Below are 24,792 nucleotides of genomic sequence, written 5' to 3'. Positions count from 1 at the left end.
CAATCCCAATACTGACCCCTGCAGGACACCACTAGACACCGGCAGCCAATCAGATTTTATTCCCAGTCCTTGCCTCCTGCCAGTCAGCCAAACTTATATCCATGCTAACACGAGTGAACCTGCAGATGCTGGAAATAAATTAAAAAACACGAAATGCTGGCAGAACTCAGCAGGCCAGACAGCATCTATGGCAGGAGGTAATAACGACGTTTCAGGTCGAAACGCTTCCTCAGGAGTGAAGTAACATGGGATGGTCGAGGGGGGATAAGAAGTGGGGGGAGGGATAAAGTAGAGAGCTGGGAAGTGATAGGCTGGAGGGAAATGGGCTAGCGGGAAGGTGGAGAATTATGGGAAATAAAAGAGAAAGAAAGGTAGGGCTGGGGGGAGAGATTATAGTGAGGGGGAAAAAAGAGAGAGAACGAGAACCAGACTAAAATAATAGATAGGGATGGGGTAAGGGTGGGGGGCAGGGGTATCAACGGAGGTCAGTGAGTTGGCTGTTCATGCCGGCAGGAAGGAGGCTACCTAGGCGGGAGATAAGGTATTGCTCCATCGACCTGCGTCTGGCCTCATCTTGACGGTAGAGGAGGCCATGGACAGACATGTCGGAGTGGGAGCGGTCTGTGGAATTGAAGTGTGTGGCCACAGGGAGATCCCGCCACTGCTGGAGGACTGAGCACCGGTGTTCGGCAAAACGGTCTTTCAGTCTGCGGCGGGTCTCCCCAATGTATAAATGGCCACATCGGGAGCACCGGATACAGTATATCACCCCAGTTGACTCACAGGTGAAGTGGTACCTCATCTGAAAGGACTGCCTGGGGCCTGGGATGGTGGTGAGGGAAGAAGTGTTGGGGGCAGGTGTAGCACTTCTTCCGTTTGCAGGTATAAGGGTCTGGAGGTCGGTCGGTGGGGATGAATGGACAAGGGAGTCGTGTAGGGAGCGATTCCTGCGGAAAGCCGAGAGTGGGGGGGAGGGGAAGATGTCGCTGGTGGTGGGATCCCGTAGGAGGTGGCGGAAGTTACAGAGGATTATACGTTGGATCTATAGGCTGGTAGGGTGATAGGTTAGGACCAGGGGGACTCTATCCTTGGTGGGCTGGCTGGGGGATGGTGTGAGGGCAGAGGTGCGTGAAATACGGGAGACGCGATGGAGGGCAGAGTTGATTGTGGATGAAGGGAAGCCCCTTTCTTTAAAAAAGGAAGACATCTCCTTTGTCCTAGAATGAAAGGCCTCATCCTGAGAGCAGATGCGGCGGAGGCGGAGGAATTGAGAGAAAGGGATAGCATTTTTGAAGGAGACAGGGTGGGAGGAGGAATAGTCTAGGTAGCTGTGGGAGTTAGTAGGTTTGTAGTAGACATCAGTGGATAGGGTGTCTCCAGAGATAGAAACAGAAAGATCTAGAAAGGGGAGGGAGGTGTCGGAAATAGACCAGGTGAATTTGAGGGCGGGGTGAAAGTTGGAGGCGAAGTTAATGAAGTCGACGAGCTCAGCGTGCGTGCAGGAAGCAGCACCGATGCAGTCGTCGATATAACGCAAGAAAAGAACATGAACATCCAACTCACTGACCTCCGTTGATATGCCTGTCCCCCACCCTTACTCCCATCCCTATCTATTATTTTAGTCTGGTTCTCTCTCTCTCTTTTTCCCCCCTCACTATAATCTCTCCCCCCAGCCCTACCTTTCTTTCTCTTTTATTTCCCATAATTCTCCACCTTCCCCCTAGCCCATTTCCCTCCAGCCTATCACTTCCCAGCTCTCTACTTTATCCCTCCCCCCACTTCTTATCCCCCCTCGACCATCCCATGTTACTTCACTCCTGATGAAGGGTTTTGGCCCAAAACGTCGTTATTACCTCCTCCCATAGATGTTGTCTGGTCTGCTGAGTTCTGCCAGCATTTCGTGTTTTTTTATATCCACGCTAGTATCTTTCCTGTCATACTATGGCCTCTTATCCTGTTAAGTAGACTAATGTGCTGCACCCTTGTCAAAAGCCTTCTGAAGATCCACCGATTCTCCTTTGTCTATCTGCCTCAAAAAATTACAACAGATTTGTCAGGCAAGGTTTCCCCTTAAGGAAACCATGCTGACTTTGGTCTACTTTATCATGTGCCTCCAAGAACCCTGAAGCTCATCCTTAATAATGGACTTCAACATCTTCCAAACCATTGAGGACAGGCCTGTAATTTCCTGTCTTTTGCCTCCCTCCCTTCTTAAAGAGTGGCATGGCATATGTCATTTTCTAGTCCTCCAGAACCATGCCGGAATCTAGTGAATCTTAAAAGATCATTACCAATGCCTCCACAACCTCTTTCAGAACCCAGGGGTGTAGTCCATCAGTCCAGCTGACTTACCTAGCTTTCAGCTTCTGAATACCTTCTCTTTAGTAATAGCAACTACTCCTAATTCTGCCCCCCACCCCCCGATACTCTTACATTTCTGGCATATTACTAGTGCCTTCCACAGTGAAAATGCAAAATACTTAATTTCATCCACCAGTTCATTTTCCCACATTACAACCTCATGAGTGTCATTTTCCAGCAATTCAGTATCCACTCTCGCTCATCTTTTACTCTTTAGTTGAAAAGTCCATATTACATTATTGGCTAGCTTACCTTCATTTTTCATCTTTTCTCTCCTTATGGATTTTTTTAAAGTTGCTTTCTGTTAGTTTTTAAAAGCTTCCCAATCCTCTAACTTCCCACGAGGTTTTACTGTATTATATTCCCTCTGTTTTGCTTTTACACTGTCTCTGACTTCCCTTGTCAGCTCCTGTTGCCTCATCCTCCTATAATGCCTGGTGGGATCAGAAGAAGGTTCTAGAGAGAGCAGGGTGGAGAGAGGTTTGTGATGGACAGTAGTCTAGATTGGGGGAGCGGCGAGCAGGACACAAAGGAAGAGCCAATACTGCTGAGTGAGAGCCAGTTTGTTCAAGATGGACTTCAAGGGAAGTTTGGAACGTGGTGTGTGCTTTCACACAGACCATGGGTTCAGCACATGAGTAAAGACGAATCCAGTATGAGCTCCGACGTTATGTGAACTTTGGACTAGTTTAACTGCAATGGACCCTCTTCTTTTCTTTACTTTCTCCTAGTAACTGTTTGATAAAGCTAAAATCAGTAAATATACTTTCTTTATAATTTTATGCGATGTACGATCTATTATTTCTTGCCGACCGATGATTGTGTATGGATAGTATTTACACAGCATTCACTCAAATCGAGGTTCCTTTAATCAGAACATCACAACGTCCCTGTCTGGTTGAAACCTAAATCGTACCGACCCTAGACATATCTTGTTTATCAAAGTTGCCCTTCTCACTGCTGAGTCACATGGCTGTTGGCAGAGTTAACTGACGAGCCAAGTTTGTAGACGAGCCCCAATGAGAGGGTTACACTCCCTTTAGAATATGTCTTCAACTTTGGGAAGTGACTCTCCTGTGCTCTCTGGATTGCTCCCAGAAATTCCAGCCATTGCTGTTCCGCCATCATCCCTGATGATATTCCCTTCCAATCTGCCTTGCCAGCTCCTCTCTCGTGCATCTGTAATTCCCTTTTCTCCACTGTAATACTGATACATCTGACTTTATTCTTCTTCCAGAGTGAATTCTATCATATAATGATCACTGACCTCTGAAGTTTCCTTTACCTTAAGCTTGCTAATCAAATCTGGTCCATGCACAATACCCAGTTGCCTTTCCTCTAGTAAGCTCAACCACAAGCTGCTCTAAAAAGTTATCTCATAGGAATTTCACAAAATCCCTCTTGGGATCCAGCACCAACATGGTTTTCCCAATCCACCTGCATATTGAAATTCCCCATGACTACTGTAACATTTCCCTTATTGCACACATTTTCTAAATCCCCCATCCTAGCTACTGTTCAGAGGCCCGTGTATAACTCCAGTCTTTTTACTCTTCCTGTTTCTTAACTCTACCCACAAGGATTCTACATCTTCCGATCCTATGTCACCTGTTCCTAAGGATTTGATTTCATTGTTTACCAACAGAGCCATCCCACCTCCTCTGCCTGCCTGCCTGTCCTTTTGATACAACGTGCATCCTTGGATGTTCAACTCCCAACTATGACCTTTGTTTAGTCATGACTCAGTGATGCCTGCAACATCATACCTGCCAATCTCTAACTGTGCTACAAGATCATCTATCTCATTCTGCATACTGCATGCATTCAGATACATCACTTTCAGTCCTGTATTCATCACCCTTTTTGATTTTGCCCCCACGTTACACTTAAGCTCATCCCACTAACTGCAATTTTCCCCCATCATCTTACCTGTGCTTCCTCAGTCTCACTGGACAATGCATCGACTTGTATACCAATTGCTCCATCATCAGCCCTATCTCTCCGGTTCCCATCCCCCCGCCAAATTAGTTTAAACCCTCCCCAACAGCTCCAGCAAACCCTCTTCCAGACTTTGTAAAGAAACTGGAGCTGCAGCTGGATTAACACACAGGAGAATTAGGAGGCACTAGGTAAGAGCTACAGGGAGGTAGTTGTTACCAAGTTGCAGGATGCAGGCTGACGGTTGCTTTGTGACTGTCAGGGGAGTGAAAGGGAATCATGCAGAGCACCCCTGCGGCTGTTCCCCTCAATAACAAGAATACTACCTTAAATACTTCTGGGGGACCAGGGGGAAATTGCAGCGACCAACTTTCTGGCACTGAATCTGTCTCTGGAGCTCAGAAAATAAGGGGAGAGAAGAGGACTGCAGTGCCAATAGGGGATACAATAGTTAGAGGAGCAAGCAAGAGATTCTCTGCACATGAAGGAGACACCCAGATGGTATGTTGCCTCCCGGGTGCCAGGGTCAGGGAGGGATGTCTCAGATCAGGTCCACAGCATTCTAAATGGGGAGAGTGGGCAGCAAGAAATTGTGGTACATCTAGGTTCTAACAACATAGGTAGCAAAAGGGATGAGCTCCTGAAAAGGGAATATAGGGAGGAAGCTGAAAAGCAGGCCCTCCAGGGTGGTAACCTCTAGATGCTGCCTGCCCCACGAGCCAGTGCGGGTAAGAATAGGATGATATGACAGATGAATGCGTGGTTGAAGAATTGGTGCAGGGGTATGGTTGCAGATTTCTCGATCATTGGATCTCTTCTGGGGAAGGTATTAGCTGTACAAAAGGGACAGGTTACGCTTGAACCCAATGTGTTATCTACACATCAGACTTCCAATATAACTCAGAGTCCTGCCATGTGCAGAAGTTCGCTGACGACACGGCCATAGTGGGGTGTGTCAGGAATGGACAGGAGGAGGAGTATAGGAAACTGATACAGGACTTTGTGATATGGTGCAACTCAAACTACCTGCGTCTCAATATCACCAAGACCAAGGAGATGGTGGTGGACTTTAGGAGATCTAGGCCTCATATGGAGCCAGTGATCATTAATGGAGAGTGTGTGGAGCAGGTTAAGATCTACAAGTATCTGGGAGTACAGTTAGACGAGAAGCTAGACTGGACTGCCAACACAGATGCCTTGTGCAGGAAGGCACAGAGTCGACTGTACTTCCTTAGAAGGTTGGCGTCATTCAATGTCTGCAGTGAGATGCTGAAGATGTTCTATAGGTCAGTTGTGGAGAGCGCCCTCTTCTTTGTGGTGGCGTGTTGGGGAGGCAGCATTAAGAAGAGGGACGCCTCACATCTTAATAAGCTGGTAAGGAAGGCGGGCTCTGTCGTGGGCAAAGTACTGGAGAGTATAACATCGGTAGCTGAGCGAAGGGCGCTGAGTAGGCTACAGTCAATTATGGAAACCCTGAACATCCTCTACATAGCACCATCCGGAGACAGAGAAGCAGTTTCAGCGACAGGTTGCTATCGATGCAATGCTCCTCAGACAGGATGAAGAGGTCAATACTCCCCAATGCCATTAGGCTTTACAATTCAATCGCCAGGAGTAAGATATGTTAAAGTGCCGGGGTTGATTGTATTTAATGTATTTAAGTAAACTACTTAAGAACTTTTTAAAAGCTATTATTAATGCTTTTTGAGAGAGTGATTTAGATGCATATCATATTTTTACTGAGTTAAGTATTGTTTGTAATTAGTTTTGCTACAACAAGAGTATGGGACATTGGAAAAAATGTTGAATTTCCCCATGGGGATGAATAAAGTATCTATCTATCTACTGATTCCGTGTGGGTGGAAGTTAGGATGAGGAAGGGAGCAATCACTGTATTGGGAATATTCTGTAGACCTCACCCTCCCAGCTACCCATCCAAGAGCAACATAGAGACTGAGGATCAGATCAGGGGCAGGTTTTGGAAATCTGTAAAAATAACAGTGGTTGTTGGCATGGGTGACTTCAACTTTCCTAATATTGAACAGAACCACCTTAGTGCAAAATGGGGCAGAATTGTTAAGCGTGTCCAGGAAGGATTCCTGACACAATATGTTAATAAGCCATCTAGAGGAAAGGACATTCTAGATCGGATGCTCAGCCACTAAACAGGTCAAATATCAGATTTGTTGGTAGGTGGGCATATCAGAGATGGAGACAGTAACAATGACAGAATCAGGTTTAATATCACCGGCATGTTGTGAAATTTGTTATTCTACAGCAGCAATACTTTGCAACACATGGTAATAAAAAATACAAATTACAATAAGCATATATATAAATAATACATTAAATAAGTAGGCAGGGAAAGAATGGCAGAGTAAAGGAACCATTGTTGATAAGCGATGCGGAACATCTAGTCAAGAGGAAGAAAGATGTCATAGTGTAGAGGGTGGGACTGATCAGGGGTACAGGAAACACATGCCTGGAGCCAGAGAAGGGCGGTCCATAATGAATCCTTTGCTTTAGTATTCACCAGGGAGAGGGATCTTGACATTTATGAGAATATTGTAAAACAGGTTGATAAGCTAGAGCATGTCAACGTTAAGAAAGAGGATATGGCTGAACTTGTGCAAAAAGCATGAGGATAGATAAATCCCCAGTGCTGGACATCATCTACCCTAGGTTACCACAGGAAGCAAGAGCAGAGATTGCTGCACCTTTGACCATGATCTTTGTGTCCTCACTGGCCACGGAGTAGTACCAGAGATCGGAGAGTGGTAAATATTATTGCTTTGTTCAAGAAAGGGAGTAGGGATAACCCTGGGAGTTTATTATAGACCAGGGAGTTCTATTTCAGTGGTGGGCAAATTTTTGGAGATTCTCAGAGACAGGATTTACAAGTATTTGGAGAAGCATAGCCCAATTACAGAAAGTCAGCATGGCTTTGTGAGAGGCAGGCCACATCTCACAAGCCAGAATGGATTCTCTGATAAAAACACAAAATGCTGGCAGAACTCAGCAGGCCAGACAGCATCTCTGGGAGGAGGTAGTGACGACGTTTCGGGCCACTCCTGATGAAGGGTTTTGGCCCGAAACATCGTCATTACCTCCTCCCATAGATGCTGTCTGGCCTGCTGAGTTCTGCCAACATTTTGTGTTTTTATTTATTTCCAGCATCTGCAGATTCACTCGTGTTGCCTATGGATTCTCTGATGACGTGACAAAACACATTGATGAAGATAGAGCAGTAAATGTGGTGTAAATGGATTTTAGTAAGGAGCTTGATAAGGATCCCCATGGTAAGCTGCTTCAGAAACTCAGAAGGCATGTGATTCAGGGAAACCTGGCTGTGTAGATACAGAATTGGCTTGCTGATTATTGGCAGGGTTGATTGTAGATGGAACATATTCTGCTAGGAGGTCAGTGACCAACAGTGTTCCACAGGGATCTTTTCTGGTATTCCTTTTCTTTGTTATTTTTATAAATGACTTGGATGAGGAAGTGGAACGGTGGATTAGTAAATTTGCAAATGACATCAAGGTTATTGGAATTGTGGATAAATAACCTTTTATCAGAATGAGAAAAAAAGTGAAGAAACAAGCAATGGAAAGGAGATGACTAAGGTGGAAAGGACAAAGGGGATGTCTTGATGAAGAGCAAGATCATCAGGGTGTTACAACTGGAGTCGCTGGTGAACTCTTCATTGTTTTCTTCCTCTTTTGACGGTATTGGGTTCACTGTCCGCAATGCCTTAAACTCAAAAGAAGAGTTTAAGCACAATCAATGTAGATATCTATGAGTATCCTCAGTATAGGGAGGTTATACTGTGTCCACCTACTCTTGAAGGACTAGCTTACTTCTCTCTCCAGTCTTGGTGGCGAGGTCGAGCTGCCAATACCAACAATTTGAGTGTTGAGCCCTCCCTCCCAGGAGGAGATGGTTCTAATTCATTTAGTTTAAACACAGTTTATTTTTTAATGATACACATTTAGATTCAGACAAATAGTTCTTAATGTTGTTGACATTCACAGAGGATTTCTGACATGTAAAAGATTTCTGAATATAAATGATTTACAAACTACAAAGCATTCCCAAACACAGATACAATTCTTAAAAACTAAAAGAACATATCAATCAGTTGTCTATCGCAGAAAATAATGGCAGAGGAATGAATTCTACTTCTTCTTCCTGTCACCCTATCTTTCTGACAATCTCCTTGTCATTTCTAACAATCCCCAATGCCTTCTAATATTTATAAGACCACAAGATACAGGAGCAGAATTACACCATCCGGCCCATCAAGTCTGCTCCGTCATTTCATCATGGCTGATCAATTCTTCCTCTCAGCCTCAATGTCCTGCCTTATCCCTGTATCCCTCTATGCCCTAAACAATGAATAATCTATCAACCTCCGCCTTAAATATACATAAAGACTTGGGCTCCACAGCTGCCCGAGGTAAATAATTCACAGATTCACCATTCTCTGGCTAAAGATATTCCTCTTCATCTCTGTCCCAAAAGAGCACTCCCTTTTTCTGAGGCTGTGTCTTTTGGTCTTAGACTCTCTCACCAAACAAAACATCCTCTCCACATCCACTCTATCAAGGCCTTTCACAATTCGATTAGGTTTCAATTAGGTCACCCTTTATTCTTCTAAATTCCAGTGGATACAGGCCCAGAGCCATCAAATGCTTTTCATATGACAAGCTGTTCAATCTTGAAATGATTTTCATGAACCCCTTTGAACCCTCTCAGTGTCAGCAGATCATTTCTAAGAGGCCCAAAACTTCTCACAATACTCCAAACGAAGCCTAACCAGTGCTTTATAAAGCCTCAACATTATATCCTTGCTTTTACATTCTAGTCCTCTTGAAATGAATGCTAACATCACATTTGCCTTCTTCACCACAGATTCAACCTGCAAACTAACCATCTGGGAATCCTGCACAAGGATCCCAACTTCCTTTTCACCACAGTTTTTTGTATATTCTCTCCATTTAGAAAATAGTCAACCCTTTTACTTCTTCTACCAAAGTGCATGACCATACACTTCCCAACACTGTATTCCATCTGCTGTTTCTTTGCCCATTCTCCTAATCTGTCTAAGTCATTGACATTGACAAAGAAGCAATCCCAACATAGACCACTGTGAAACACCACCTGTCACCAGGAGCCAGCCAGAAAAGGCTCCCTTTATTCTGACTCTTTGCCTCCTGCCAATCAGCAACTGCTTTATCATGCTAGAATCTTTCCTGTAATACCATGGTCTCTTAACTTGAAGAACTTATGAAAGATTCCATGAGCAGCAATTAGATAAATGAACAGATAATTAGCTTAGAAGGATAAAAGTGAAGGAATGATTTGATAGCTACGTAAAGTTTTACCTGAGGACACTGCTTTGTTATCATTTGCAGAAGTTGTAGAAGATGGTGCTGTTCAGGAGGCTCCAGCTGTGGCATGAGTTGCACCAACTCCGCTACGTGGCAGTTAATGGGTCCCGGCTGCTTCTCATAGACTGAAGGTAAAACCCGCAGCAACAAAGAATTCCCTGTGAGAGCAGCAAGGTAAGAAAGTCAAGCATTTTGATTCAAATGTGGTTGATCATCTGGAAATCATTCCTCCGAGTGCTTAAAGGAATCTATTATAAATAAACAATAGATGATACCACAAAAATGGCATACAATGCCACACGAATATTTAATGAAAAATGGCAATAGTAAAGTTCATTTTCCCTTTACTGAAAATAGGTATTTGAAAATGCTCAATGGTGTAGGAATAAATTATAGCACAATAGGTGACCTTGAAGTTACTGCAACCTACGTACCATTCACAAATTTAAACTGCAGCATAAGGAAATTATTAGTGAACTGAACTGTGGGGGTTGCTGTATAACTACTTAACCCTTCATGATATGCATTTTGAATACTATTCTATGTTCAGTGCAAGGAAGTTTTAAAACATGTTGACTATTTGAGAGAATTTTATATGATTTAAGCAGTCAGTTTTAAGTATAGGAATGATATTGAAGGCAATTATGTCAATTGATCAAAATATTACAAATCTATATCAATACAAATTTAGCATACATTCAAATAAACTTCCTATTTTACTTTCCTCCTTTTCTTCAAACAGGCTCCAAAGTTTCCTTTGAATGTATTTCATTTTCTATTCTCTTCTCCTATGTTCCGAATAATGGACGCAGAGAAACTTGTAAAACAGAGAAACATTTCCCTACATGAGAGTAGTAAAGTAAAGGCTGGTGTTGAACTCAGATCAAACACAAATTATTCCACACAAACTTTTTCGGGAAAGAAAACAAGCAGTCTCTTGTCATAATATCTAGGAGCAAACAATCACCTCTCAGGTATTGCTCTGAAGATAGTCCACATACTCTGGGATGTTACCCCTTACACTGGGAAAATTTTGTAATCTCCACTCAATATTTTTGATGTGACATCAGGGAATCAGGCCTCCCAGTGTGATAGATGCTATCAATTCAGTCCAAACAGTCCAAAAAAAAGTACAAAATGCTAGTCAAAATAGACTGTTCATATGCAGTTTTAGATAATATATATTGTTTTATATTATCCAAGACAAAATGTATCCACAAAAATCATGAAGCATATTTAAGCCATTTTTCTTCATTAAACCTTTTAAAACAAGCTTAGAGTCTTACCTAACAACTTTCATATGGCAAAATGTAAAATAAAACTAATGAAATGCAGAAATAAATGCCTCTGCATTCTTGCACAGCCCTTTGGGACCTGGCCTTCTCTGGCTTCTTAACACTCCTCACTTATTGCTACCACTTCAGATGAAAAAAAACGCATTCCCCAGTGGTGGATCATTACATTACTCTCGCAATCTAAAACTTACCCCAGTGCTGGGTCCTCGCTTATGTATACCTACTCGGATGTGCTTCAGACCCCTCAAGTTTCAAGATTGTGCAATTCAAATAATTCAAATTCTTTGTTGCAAAAGCAGAGCTCTAGTTCATTGGTGCATGCACGTTTATACCAATGACAAAGTTCTTACATCATTCTCATTTATTACTTATAAAGAGAGTTTGAGGGCTTGTGTTCATTTGCTTTTACAGTTCATATCGAAGGAGCCAAATTAACTCAAAATTCTGCATACCAGCTAGACGACAACTCTGAGGAAATGGCTGTATTTACAATGATCCTATGGATTCTTCTCAATCTCTCCTGTATTTTAGCAAATGATTACGAAGATGTGCAAGTTATTAATGGGATGGAAAATAAAATCTCATTTTTACCAGGTAAAATATTTTCATTGTTAGATGAACTGATTTTGCTAGTTAATGATCTTTGCTGTTTTCATCCTTTCTGGTGAAGCTTAAAATTTGAAAGTTTTACTTCAAACAAGTTATAACAGTTGTTCACAAATAAAGTGCTGTTAAAGAGAAGGAAAAAGCTTAACCATAAGACAGGAAAATCTCATTAGTAATACCAGAGGTAACAAATTCCAGATTTAATTCTGTTAACAATTATTCTCTGCTGCGAATCACTAGAGGATATATCGATGCTATCAGCTGCTTTGACAAAATGCTAATAGAGATTATTCATTCTAACTCATTGTGATGCAAAGTGAAATATTAAAATTCCTAAAGCAGTAAATGTAACTGGTTGAGTTGATATGGTACAAGGTCAGGATTGAGATTCCAGTACAAGAGTAGTGTCTGCACTACCATCTTTTGCTTGAGGCATGGAACCACAATCCTGCCAGTCTTCTCAGGCAGATGTAAAAGATCCCATGCCTTTATTTCTGTGAGGAATAATATTTATTTCTGTACCAGCACATTCTAAAAGAAACCATTCTGGGAGTTTGCTGAATGTTGCTTTATCAATAGACTATCTAGGTACTTAAGTAGTAATGAATTGCTTTGATATGTACCGATGCATGAAACATAAAGTTACATCTTGTTTTGTTTAAGTGAATTACAATACAAGCACAAAATACAGCAGACGATGAAAATCTGAAAGCAAAAATGGTGTAAAGGATCAGCGTGTCAAGCAGCTTCCATGGACACAGGGAACAGTTAACTTGCCAAACAGTCAATGGAAGTCATTGACCTGAAATTTTAACTGTGTTCCTCCCTCAGGATGCTGCCGTAGCTGTAATACTTGATTACCATGCAAGCAGTTTAATTTTACTTAATGTTTATTTAGTACTTAAGTTTCAAAATTGCAGGATTTAATAATTAAATGCAACAAAATTTCAGCAATACGTTACTTGTACTAAAGCAGCATGAAACTTTACATACTTAACATGAGTGCTCCCTTTATTTAAAATTATCTTCTTCCAGATGGTTCCTGTAGATGCCAAAAGGAACTCACTAGATGGGATAAGCTATTTGTAATGCTGGAGAATGCGCAGATGAAACAGAACATCCTGCAACAATCCATTCATGAAGTGTGTAAGGCAGAATTCCAAAGGGTCCGGTCTGAAATGCTCCAGATGAAAACAATCATTGCAGACTCTACCACAAAAGCCATAGAAAGTGCAATTTTGCACTTCACAACGTACGCCGACAAGAAGTTGACATACAACGTTGAAGAGTTCAGCAAATCCAAATTAGAAAATGAATCAGAGCAGAAAAATACACTGCAGCAGCTTCTTTCAGTGGCTCAAGATCTGTCCAACAGACTCAGAAATCTTGAGACAATTTGGCAAACGATAACGTACATGAAGGATCAAACTTCATCTCAAGACATGAATAAAACAGTTTCAATAAACTTGGAAGACATTCTGAATTCCTATGAACTGTACCAACACAGGGGTGAAGTGACAGTGTCACAGAAATGCTCTGTGAAACACACAATACCATCAGGTAACCTATCTTGCCATTTTTTTTTGCTACTTTCTACACGCTTGTTCTCATTCAGTTTGGGTCACTACATACCCATTTCTAACAACTGAGGCATACCTCTCACTAGCTTCTAATATCCACAACACATGCAAAAACAAAACAGCCAATGTAGTATTAAAAGTCCCAAAAATGTTTCTGCCTGGTACAACATGCCACCTAGTGTGCTGGTTGAGTACTGGGAGGGGGTGGGGAAGAGAAGTGGCTTGGGGGTTGGGGCAGGGGTTTGGGGAATTCAAGGATCAAGTTTATATTTTTTTAAATAGATCTTTATTTTAAGTTTTGCTATATGTGGCAATGCACGTGAAAAATGTTAAAACAAAACTTTTGGTACCTCTTTTTACGTCAGGGAACTTCCTAAATGAAATGTACTATACATGTATGTTCAGTTTAGGTCAGGAACAACTTGGATAAATGACAAAATATGATTTTGTAATCCTGATAATGTGAAACGTTTTCTCTCTGTAGTATTCCTTCTGTTAATGACAGACTGGTAATTACTGCTTTCTCCAATAATCACTCACCTTTCCCCTAGAATCACTTAATGCAACAGCCACTGTGAATATAAAGATTGTCCAACATCACGATGCATGTAATTTTAAACTTACACTTCTTTTAGCCCACCACATGACCACTGTTGCTGTTGTCTGACTTAACAATATCTTTGATATCTTAAATAAGTCATTGGACTTGGAATAGTCTTCCGGCTTAGTGGCAGCACTTCAGCTGATGAGTCAGAAAGGGAAGTGTTTAAACTCAACCTGCCTTTGTGTTCCATTAAAAGCTTGAGCTGCGTGTGAGTGTGAGCGTGTGTGTGTGTGAGTACACATTTCTGCCTATTGTATCGTTTCAAAGTTGCACACTTGTTCAGAACAGGAAATAGCTAGAAATGACTTGGTGAGATATTCCTGAGCGCCACCTCCTTAGTGTCTGGTTTTGGGGGTCTCCTGAGCTTTTCAAACCTGTTGCCTTAGCAAAATGAGAACACCAATACTATTTGATCTAACACCTGCAGCAGTTTGGGCCAGTACTGAATACAGCAGCATAACATGGCTGCAAATTGGTCAAGAAACCGAAGGCTCCGAAGATCAAATTATTTCCTGTTTCAAGAGAAACAGTCATCCTCCTCTGTAACGTACAAGATAACCGTAGACATGCCCTATCCCAAGTTTCTCAGTGGTCTTCATTCCCCACCCCTCCTCCACCTTGATCTAGTAACTAGGCAGCATTAAAATAAGGAAAGTTTAATGTTTCATTGATGAATGAAATGGAATGATTTATAGATTGCTTAACAGTCTGAGAAGCCAGAACATTGGTTTTCCTTCAGTGACCTTAACTGAAGTGCAAAAGTCAGTAGTGACCTGTGCTCCAAGTTTCATACTTGCTTCAGACAAGAAAGTAAAACAGAACCATACATTTACAACGCACTGACTGACTGGGAGCCCCGAGCTTCACTTCTACAACCAAAGCAGCAAATACAATATAAATGTTATTTTAATTAAAAAATACCTGTTTCAACATCATTTTTCATTTAACATTCATTATAAAACTTGGTATTTGGTCTTTCCTAAAAGGGGAATTTGGTTAATTACTGTGAGAGAAAAAAACATTGAATATAGAATGTTAAAATAAAAGGCATTGAATGCAGCTAATATTTTCTCTTATTGTTCCTTAGATTATGATATGGCTCTGATCTTCCCGATGCGTTCAAAGAAGATTTTTGCAAGTGTCCATCCTGACAAGATGGTTCTTAGCTCCTTTACAGCTTCTATATGGGTAAAAGTCACAGATGTGATGGAAAAAACCATAGTGTTCTCCTATGGAACAAAAATAAATCCTTCAGAAATTCAGCTATACTTCAATCAATCTTCAGCCATGCTCTCTGTGCACAATAGCGCCAACATGGTCATTGCTGAAAATGCAGTCTCCCCTGGGCACTGGGTACATTTTTGTGGAACGTGGAGCAACAAAGATGGAAGTGTGACCCTTTGGGTGAATGGAAAACTTGCTGCAAGATCTTCAGGACTAGCAGTTGGTTATGTTATTCCAGACAGAGGAATACTCCAGCTGGGTCAGGAAAAGAATGGTTGCTGCACTGGAAGAGGCTTTGATCAAAAGTTGGCCTTTTCAGGAAAATTGACTGGATTCAATATATGGGACAGAATCCTTTCTGAACATGAAATTCAGAACTTAGCCAATCACGAGCATTCCAACAGCATGAGGGGGAATGTTGTTGGCTGGAGTGTCACAGAGATTGCGGTGCACGGTGGTGCCGAATTCATCTACTATTAATTGAAATTGATTCTTTCCTAATTAACATGTTCAAAGAATGGATCTGAAATTGTTAATGTTATATCTCTGATTCTGAACCATGAGAAAAATTCCCAATTATGCTACAAAGTCCTCCAGTCCCAAGTCCAAAGTGAATTTTGTAGTGCAATCATCCTACAGTAATCTATGTACAGAAAATAATTTCTCTCGTTACAGATTTATGTTGATATTAAAACACAGGACAGACACAACATTTAGTCTATGACACGAGCTCGCAGCAATCACAGAACTTGTTATTGCGCTGTTAAATCTGAAGCCTGGTCAATTGGATTTTAAAATCCAATATCTGCAAAACTGCAAAAGAAAACTGTATATTTTATAATTTATCTTCCAGTCTCTTAGAGCAGTCAGACCAGATTCATTTTAGGAGTTGGGACAAATGCAGCTTTAATCTAAATTCATACAGAAAAATACCCTTCACAACAGTTAATATTCTCAAATACTATTACTTTTACTTTACAACTTTAACTTTAGTGCATAAAAATGCATGGTTACTTTCATTTATCAAATGATTAATTAGCAAGAAGCAGTAAAGGTGTGAACTTACCACTCTGCATTGGAAATCAAAAATATCACTGCTCAATGTATGCATACGTGAAATAATAATTTTGTGATCTAATTTGCATTGCTTTACAACACAAGGTCTGTGTAATGCAGGATGTAATGTGTAAGGCTTCTGATATTAGTCATATAATTATTTGAACAGAAAGAATCTAATTTTGTAATAAACTGATATTAAACAATGCATTGGAATCTGTGAATTTTTTTTAGCAAGAATACAACATGCAAGCAATAACTGAGAAACATTCAAATGGACTGCATGAAAGGTAAACTTAATAAACCGCATCTCATCTCACTTCTTGTTCATTCCCTATATCATAAGTTTTATTTCCAGTATTAAAACAATTCCTTTATAGAAGTTGTCATTCAATTTGATTCTTCCATCCACACTTACATGCTGTACTTTCTAAACCATAGTCAGGCAATGAATTAAAACACTTCACATGACACTCTGGTTCTCTGTCATCTAAATTTGTGCATTCATATCTGAACCTTCTTTAGAATTTCTAAACATCTCCTTAACTTTCTCTGTTCTCAGAAAAATAGCCTTACTTTTTTGTTTCCATATAACTGCAGTCTTCCATGCCTACTATTCGAGAAATCTCCCCTGCACCCTCTCTAAAGCCTTGTGATGCCAGATTTGATCAGTATCCGCCCACTGACGCCCAATGACTGTTGTCTAAACGTTTAATATAACACACTAACTTTGAACTCTGTGGCTCTATTTCTCAGTGCAAAGATTCCACACATCTTTTAAAATTACGTACTCAACCTGCCTTTCACAACACTACCAGTCTTTGTTCCTACATTGCCTTGGAAGTTGTACTATGAGTAGTAGTGCGATCACTGGAATTGAGTATGATATTCTCCTAATGGATTGTCTATTGCTGGGTCCTCAGGTGGCTGCAGAGTCCGATCTGGGATACACATATTCTGGTACTGTATGGGCAGGAGTAAGTGATGGCTGGGGTTGGTGGTCGGGTCTTTTGCTTGTTCTGTTTCCTTTTGCATTTGCCACTTGCTCTTTGCGGAAGAACGGAGGTCACTCTCATGAAACGCAGCTCCCTCTTGAACAGATTTGCTCCAGGTGTATCAATTGAGTGCAATGTCGTCCCAGTATTGAGATGTAGCATAGAATTTATTCAGGCTAATTTTTATATGTTTTCTTTAAAGTGCTTCCTTTGCCCAGGCACTCCCTTCCTTCAACTGGGAGGAAAGGATCTGTTTGGGGGAATGTGAGTTAAGCATCCAAACGACATGACCTATCCACCGGAGTTGGTGTTACTTTATCATCTGGAGATGCCGTCCATGTTGATCTCCTCCAGTATGCTGGTGTTAGTGCGAATGTCCTTCCAGCTGATCCTTAAAATCCTTTGTAAGGCTCTTTGGTGATATTGGTCCAGGGCTTTCAGGTGCCTACTGTAGCTGGTGCATGATTTAGCTCCATACAGTAACGTAGGAAGTACGACTGCTCTATAGACCAAAGGTTTTGTTTGGACCTCAAGGCCACGGTCTTCAAAGACTCTTTTCATTACTCAGGCTGTGGTTAATCTTTTGAGTCAATGTCCACTTTTGAAGAGAGAAAGCTGCCAAGATAGGGGAAGTGGTCTACATTTTCAAGGGTGATATCATCAACTTCGATGGAGGGCTGGATAAATAGCTGGTTGGGCAGGAGCTGATATAGGACCTGACTTTTTTTTATTCAAGACAAGATCCTGGGCCCTACGTGCTTTGGCAAAGCCATTTGGGATAATTTTAATACATTTTTAAATGACTCTTATCCTACTGAAATTTCCATTAAAATTAGCCACAACAATGTTCTGCATTAAGTTCCATTTGTTAAGCATCTGCCCTTGATTTTCTGATTCCTGTTAAATTCCTTAATATTTACCACATTACTGAGCTTTGAATCAGCCAAATCTGTGAATTTATTGCCAGCTTGGTCCATTGATTTGCATCAATAAACTGGAATATATTCTTAAAATAATGGCAATACCAGAGGAAACTGCTATCCACTACTTGACAGCAAACAACAGAGGTACGACTATGAGACCCCCAGGCTGTGACAGACCGGGTATAAAATTGAACCGTGACGCTTGTGCAAGAGTTCAAATATGTCTGTACACTCCATTGCTGTTTTAAATGGCATCTTGTCCACATCCTAACAATTGCTAATGCAATTCCAACCATTAGCCTCACATTGACTGAAGTCAGGAAAGTATTCTCCATTAAACCAAGATCCTCCAGGAAGTATGTGTGCTACCACTGTCAACATTCAGATAACTCCACCAGTATGGCATTGGAGCAAAGAGGGTGCAGCTCTGCTGATTTCTGACACCCACCTCAGTATTCCGGTGAACAAGGGAGCAGAGGAGGCTCAACCTGAGCTGAAACGTGCAAGATGTGATCACTGAGCCTACCTTCATCAAGCAATCGCACCTGAAATGGGAGTGGTGCTGAATGAAATACAATGACCTAGTATTTCAGTAAAGCAGAGAGTGGGAATAAAGGATCCTATTCTGGCTGGCTGCAAGCTACCAGTGGAGTTCCACAGGGGTTAGTGTTGGGGTCGTTGCATGTATGGTAATGATTTGGACCATGGTATTAATGGATTAGTGGCTAAATTTGCTGATGATACAAAGATAGGCGGAGGAGCGGGTAGTGTTGAGGAAACAGAGATCCTGTAGAGAAACCTAGATAGTTTAGGGGAATGTGCAAAGAAGTGGCAAATTAAATACAATGTTGAAAAGTGTATGGTCATGCACTTTGGTGGAAGAAATAAACGGGCAAATGGGAGAGAAATAAAAATGCAGAGACGCAAAGAGACTTGGGAGTCGTTGTGCAGGATACCCTAAAGGTTAACCTCTAGATTGAGTCAGTTGTGAAGATGGCGAATGTAATGTTGGCATTCATTTCTAGAGGTATAGAATATAAGAGCAGGGATGTGATGTTGAGGCTCTATAAGGCACTCATGAGACCACACTTGGAGTATTGTGTGCAGTTTTAGGCTCCTTATTTTAGAAAGGATATGCTGACATTGGAGAGGGTTCAGAGGAGATTCACAAGAATGACTCCAGGAATGAAAGGGTTACCGTATGAGGAACATCCGGCAGCTCTTAAAACATAGAAACATAGAAAACCTACAGTACAATACAGGCCCTTTGGCCCACAAAGTTGTGCCAAACATGGCCCTACCTCAGAAATTACTATGCTTACCTATAGCCCTCTATTTCACTAATCTCCATGTACCTATCTAAATACCTCTTAAAAGACCCTATTGTATCTGCCTCCACTACCATTGCCAGCAGCCCATTCCATGCACTCACCACTCTGAGTAAAAAAAACTTACCCCTGACATCTCCTCTAAACCTACTCTCCAGCACCTTAAACCTGTGGTCCTCTTGTGGCAACCAGTTCAGCCCTGGGAAAAAGCCTCTGACTATTCAAATGATCAATGCCTCTCATCATCTTGTACACCTCTATCAGGTCACCTCTCATCCTCCTTCGCTCCAAGTAGAAAAGGCCGAGTTCACTCAACCTGTTTTCATAAGGCATGGCCCCCAATCCAGGCAACATCCTTGTAAATCTCCTCTGCACCCTTTCTATGGCTTCCACATCCTTTCTGTAGTGAGGCGACCAGAACTGAGCATAGTACTCCACATGGGGTCTGACCACGGTCCTATATAGCTGCCTCTTGGCTCCTAAATTCAATTCCTTGGACTGTATTCCCTGGGGTTCAGGAGAATGAGGGGGGATCTCACAGAAACATTTCAAATGTTAAAAAGCCTGAACAGATTAGATATGGCAAAGTTATTTCCCATGGTAGGGGAGTCTAGGACAAGAGGACACGACTTCAGGATTGAAGGACGTCCATTTAGAACTGAGCTGCAGAGAAATTACTTTAGTCAGAGGGTGGTAAATCTGTGGAACTTATTGCCATGAGTGGCTGTGGAGGCCAAGTCATTGGGTGTATTTAAGGCAGAGGTAGATAGGTTCTTGATTAGCTAGGGTATCAAAGGGTATGGGATGAAGGCAGGGGAGTGGGGATGACTGGAAAAGTTGTATCAGCCCATGATTGAATGGCAGAGCAGACTCGATGGGCCGATTGGCCTACTTCTGCTTCTATATCTTATGGTCTTATAGTATGATATGTCAAGATGAATGAGCCTGAACATTTGCAACTAAATCTCAATATCATGGATAGTTACAGCATTCATATTCCTCAATACAATAACTCTCTCTCTCACTCAGACAAATCCATAGTTCAAAGTAAATTTATTATCAAAGTACAAAGTGTCACCATATACAACCAGATTCATTTACTCAAATAATCAATAGCAGAATAATTATCATAATAGAATCAATGAAAGATTGCACCAGCTGGGTGTTCGGCCAGTGTGCAAAAGACAACAAACTGTGAGAATAAATAAATTAGCAATAAATATCAAGGAGATGAAGAATTCCTGAAGTGAGTCCATAGGTTGTGGGAACAGTTCAATGATATGGCAAGTGAAGTAATCCCCTTTGCTACAAGAGCTTGATGGCTGAGGGAGAATAAATGTTCCTGGACCTGATGTATGCATCTTTGCTGTCCAGCTGTTCCAAGGCTGAGTGGAGAGCCAATGAGATGGTATCTGCTGTGGACCTGGTGCTCTGGTAGGCAAACTGGACTGGACCCAAGTCACATCACAGGCAGGAGTGATATGTTTCATCACTGATTGTCCAAAAAGGTCAATCACATCTTCACAACTTGCAATTGCTTTTGTCTTTGCCTGGACGGATATATCTGATGAATGTTGACCCCACCATTTATTACCAGTATCATGCTCTTGTTATTCTTTTACATTGCAGATTTTCAGGAGATTCCCAACCTACAGCCACCACACAGTTTCTCTTGCTATTCACAGAAGACTGGGAGCAGGAAGACAATGCCATTGCATTCAAAACCACAAAGTATCAGTTCTGTGAAACCAAAGCAGACGAGATAAGATCACTGGTATTTTGGAGCACCTTTTGCCTGAGTACTGGTGACACTGCTGTTATGTCCATTCAGGTATCAGCCCTTCACAAATAACTACCCAAAAACAATTGTGATATAGAATAAACTCCGCTGTCATAGGATTTATTTTCAAAAAACCTATACACCAATTATTTTTTCAACTCACATTATGGGAGGACAAAAAATAAATCATTGTCATATAGTCTGTTTCCTGGGTGTAGCGACCACTTGGAAACAAACTGAGAGGCAATAATGCGCTTCCAACTAACTGATTCTAGTGGAAAAAGTATGTTTAATCCACTATTACAGACCAACAGTAAAATCATTCGACTCTTCCATAATTCATGTAAAACAAAACAGGCAAAACTAGTGTAATTGGATCATATTCAAACAAGTTTGAACAGTCAACGAAAAATATATAGACCCGACTCAACCCCTCTCTGTGCTGCCAATCAGGTGAACAGGTGGCTTTATTCATTTATTTTAACCACCACCCAATGTTGTGCACTGCTTGCTAACTTCCAGCCAAACACATGTGACAAATTTCCTTAACCAAGAGTGAGGACGTGTAACACAAATAAGAGTACAGACTGACAACATATAGATATATGGCTCCTACACTAGGAACACAACCCTCCGAATTATGCCGGAGACACCCATAATCTCAATTCCATGGTAATATATAAGATGTGACTCAAATATTATTTGGATGCCAGGAACACTAACTATTGTTTCTTCAGTTCTTGCAGAACTAGAACAGTCTTATACTGTTTTCATATTTATCACTCTTAAACTAAGGGACCGATGAACACGGAGCTTTTGTTCAAATGTCGCCAACTTGAGATGATCCCTTTCTCTTTACTCAGAGATTGGCTAACGTGCTGTTCCGAATACTTTCATCTCTTTCTGCTTTTTTTCCTCAGCATCTACAATATCTAGATCAAATAAGAGCAGAAAATGCTGGAAACCCTTAAGCAGATCAGGAAGTCTCTGTGGAACAGGAGACAGTTGACATTTCAGATCAAGGACTGAAATGTCAGCTGTTTTTCTTTCCACAAACTCTGCTTGAACTGTTGAGTGATTTCAGCATTTTCAGTGTTTATTTTAAATTTTCAGCATCTGGTTTTTTAGAAATAAATTTTAATGCAATACTTGACTTTTGTTGATGTTGATTTTGATCACTAGAGCAATTCAACTCCAACTTCAGCAATTATTTTTCAAGTTGGCAGCCTCCATCCCTTTATAGCAGCCTTCTGTGACATTAACAACACTGATTTACACTGAAACTAGGTTTGGCTGTGAATCCAAGCATTACCTTAAATATTCAGATATCCACTATTTCCAAGATTTGTCTCAACTGAATGTAGTCCCTTTCAGCAAGTCAGCCAGGTTTTATAGGGCACTAGTCATCAGCAATCCCAAATGGCAAAGGATATTCAAATTAATTTTGCCTTAGGTTAATATTTCTAATTATTTTAAGAGTTTTAAGTTATTTCTAATTAACTTATGTTCTTTTGAAAATCTTATAGTAATATACACGGACCTGGTGTTCAATTCAATACCCTCACTAAACATGGACACACATGCACACATACATTCAGCCTTCAAATCAGAAATAAGCACCTCAGAATTCCAACTATTAACTAAGGAATTTGATTTATTCACTTGTGAACCCAGCAGCATAGTTTTCTGTGCTTGTCATACTGGTGGTAACATCTGAACAGATTGTTGTGTTTGAAGGACATTGCATGCAGAAATGATGCCTACAAGTGAAGATAAAGATTAAATATAAAGGAAGTCTTCGCAATGACAAAAGGGGGGAAGTGATACATAAGTCTTGCGTAGGGGCGGCGGGGGAGGTGAAGCAAATGGACCATAAATCCTTGCTGTGGTCTGTCTGAAACATGGGAAAGAATACAATTACGTAATTCCCTAATAAACATGAGGAAGTCTGCAGATGCTGGAAATCCAAGATGCTGGAAGAACTCAGTAGGCCAGGCAGCGTCCACAGAAATGAACACACAATTGATATTTCGGGCCAAGACGCAGAAGGAAGGGGGAAGATGCCAGAATAAAAAGGTGGGGGGAGGGGAAGGAGGCTAGCTGGAAGAAGATAGTTGAAGCCAGGTGGGTGGGAAAGGTAAAAGGGCTGAAGTGGAAGGAATCCGATTGAAGTGGACCATGGGAGAAAGGGAAGGAGGAAGGGATTCAGGGGAAGTAGATAGGCAAGACAGAAAAGGTAAAAGATCAGAGTGGGGAATAGAGAAAGGGGGGGAATTAGTTTACAGGAAGGAGAAATCAATATTCATACCATCAGATTGGAGGCTACACAGGAGATAAGAAATCTATCACTGTTAAGCTGTTGTTCCTTCACCCTGAGAGTGGCCCCCATCTTAGCACAAGAGGAGGCCATGGACTAATGTCAGAACAGGAATGGGAATTGGAATTAAAATGTTTGGCCATCAAGAAATTCTGCTCGTGGCATATGGAGTGGAAGTGCTTGGTGAAGCACTACTTCAATTTACATCGGGTCTCCGTAGTGTAGAGAAGGCCACATTGGGAGCACTGGACACAACAGATGACACCAGCAGATTCACAGGTGAAGTGTTGCCACACCCAGAGGAACTGTTCGGGACCCTGAATGGAGGTGAGGGAGGAAGTGTATAGGCAGGTGTAGCAGGTAGGCTGTTTGCAGGGGTAAATGCCGGGAGGGAGATTAAGTAGGTGGGACAAATGGACAAGGCAATAGCAGAGGGAGTGATCCCTGTGGAAAGTGAAGGTGGTGAGGGTAGGAGGTAAAGATATGTTTAGTGGTGGGATCCCTTTGGAGATGCTGGAAGTTGTGAAGGTTGTGTTGGTGTGTGGACGTTGATGGGGTGTTAGATAAGGACAAAAGGAACTCTATCACTGTTAAGGCAGCAGGAAGATGGGGTGATGTTCGGGAAATGTTGGATATGAAAATGACAGCAGCATCAATAGTGGAGGAATTAATACATTCAGTCAACTAGTTAATGTAATTAACTGAAATGTTTCAAAAGACAAATCCAAAAGCTTGATTAGTTCACACTCATAAGACTAAAACAGGATGCACTGCTGGTTTGTCTTTGCCCTTTCCATTAATGATTAATTTTAATCCTTTGAAGTCAGAGATTAAACTAGGTATAATAAATGCCTGAAACAGAGCAGCAAACATTCTCCAATTGTCTAATTCATTTCAGAAAAATAGAAAATGGTGTGAAAATGTGGCTGTCTATTTAATCACTTCCACTCAACAATTGCTGTGTCAGTAAACCAATTTAATCTAGCTCGGATTAAGGTATCACTTTGTTCTGGATCTGATTTCATTTTACCAGTCCATTGTCTGACAAGAAAAATCAAATCAATTTAATTATCATTCAAACAATGCATGAATAGAGCCAAACGAGACAGTATTCCTCTGGGGCCAACGTGCAAAAATGTACATGCACGGGGGAGAGGAGAACAAAACAAGAGAATACTTATTTAGTCCAATACCCGAGCGGCAAGTCCCACAAGTGGTTCCTGCCTGCCATTTCACCGATCCAACACTGGAGGGCAGCACCGATGGGAGGCCACCCTCAACTGAGCTCGGATGACACTCTGGTGTCTCCTCACCTAGACTGCAGCATCGGGCAAGCCCACGGCTTGAGGCCTAGAAGTGACACAGCTGCCTTGCCTCCTGTCTCTCCACAGAACA

At 41.4% G+C, this 24,792-nt stretch overlaps 2 protein-coding genes across 14 annotated transcripts in view; one reads left to right on the top strand and one right to left on the bottom strand.

Annotated features, from left to right (window-relative positions):
• Window positions 1-24,792, bottom strand: part of veph1 (ventricular zone expressed PH domain-containing 1) — a 227,317-nt gene that overhangs the window by 163,509 nt on the left and 39,016 nt on the right. For all 13 annotated transcript variants that reach the window (XR_012098357.1, XR_012098358.1, XR_012098359.1 and 10 more), the window contains exon 5: window positions 9,684-9,847. Coding sequence is in view for 9 of the 13 variants with exons in the window: in XM_073041043.1 (XP_072897144.1) it covers window positions 9,684-9,847 (164 nt within the window). In the remaining 4 variants the exon portion in view is untranslated. The remainder of the gene's footprint in view (window positions 1-9,683; window positions 9,848-24,792) is intronic.
• On the top strand, window positions 11,375-16,262 carry LOC140725504 (pentraxin-related protein PTX3-like). The gene is made up of 3 exons (XM_073041042.1): window positions 11,375-11,578; window positions 12,626-13,150; window positions 14,862-16,262. The coding sequence occupies exons 1-3, from the start codon at window positions 11,461-11,463 to the stop codon at window positions 15,476-15,478; spliced, it is 1,260 nt and encodes a 419-aa protein (XP_072897143.1). The 5' UTR covers window positions 11,375-11,460; the 3' UTR covers window positions 15,479-16,262.

Source organism: Hemitrygon akajei, chromosome 3 (assembly GCF_048418815.1).
Source record: "Hemitrygon akajei chromosome 3, sHemAka1.3, whole genome shotgun sequence".
NCBI classification, from domain to species: Eukaryota; Metazoa; Chordata; class Chondrichthyes; order Myliobatiformes; family Dasyatidae; genus Hemitrygon; species Hemitrygon akajei.
This window is presented reverse-complemented; position numbering and strand designations above follow the sequence as displayed.

What these genes read in the sequence shown, in the direction of transcription:
- LOC140725504 (XM_073041042.1), top strand. Translation starts at nt 11,461, where the DNA reads ATGGCTGTATTTACAATGATCCTATGGATTCTTCTCAATCTCTCCTGT. An exon ending in TAAAATCTCATTTTTACCAG is followed by an intron (nt 11,579 to 12,625) that starts GTAAAATATTTT and finishes ATCTTCTTCCAG; the next exon opens with ATGGTTCCTGTAGATGCCAA. An exon ending in GAAACACACAATACCATCAG is followed by an intron (nt 13,151 to 14,861) that starts GTAACCTATCTT and finishes ATTGTTCCTTAG; the next exon opens with ATTATGATATGGCTCTGATC.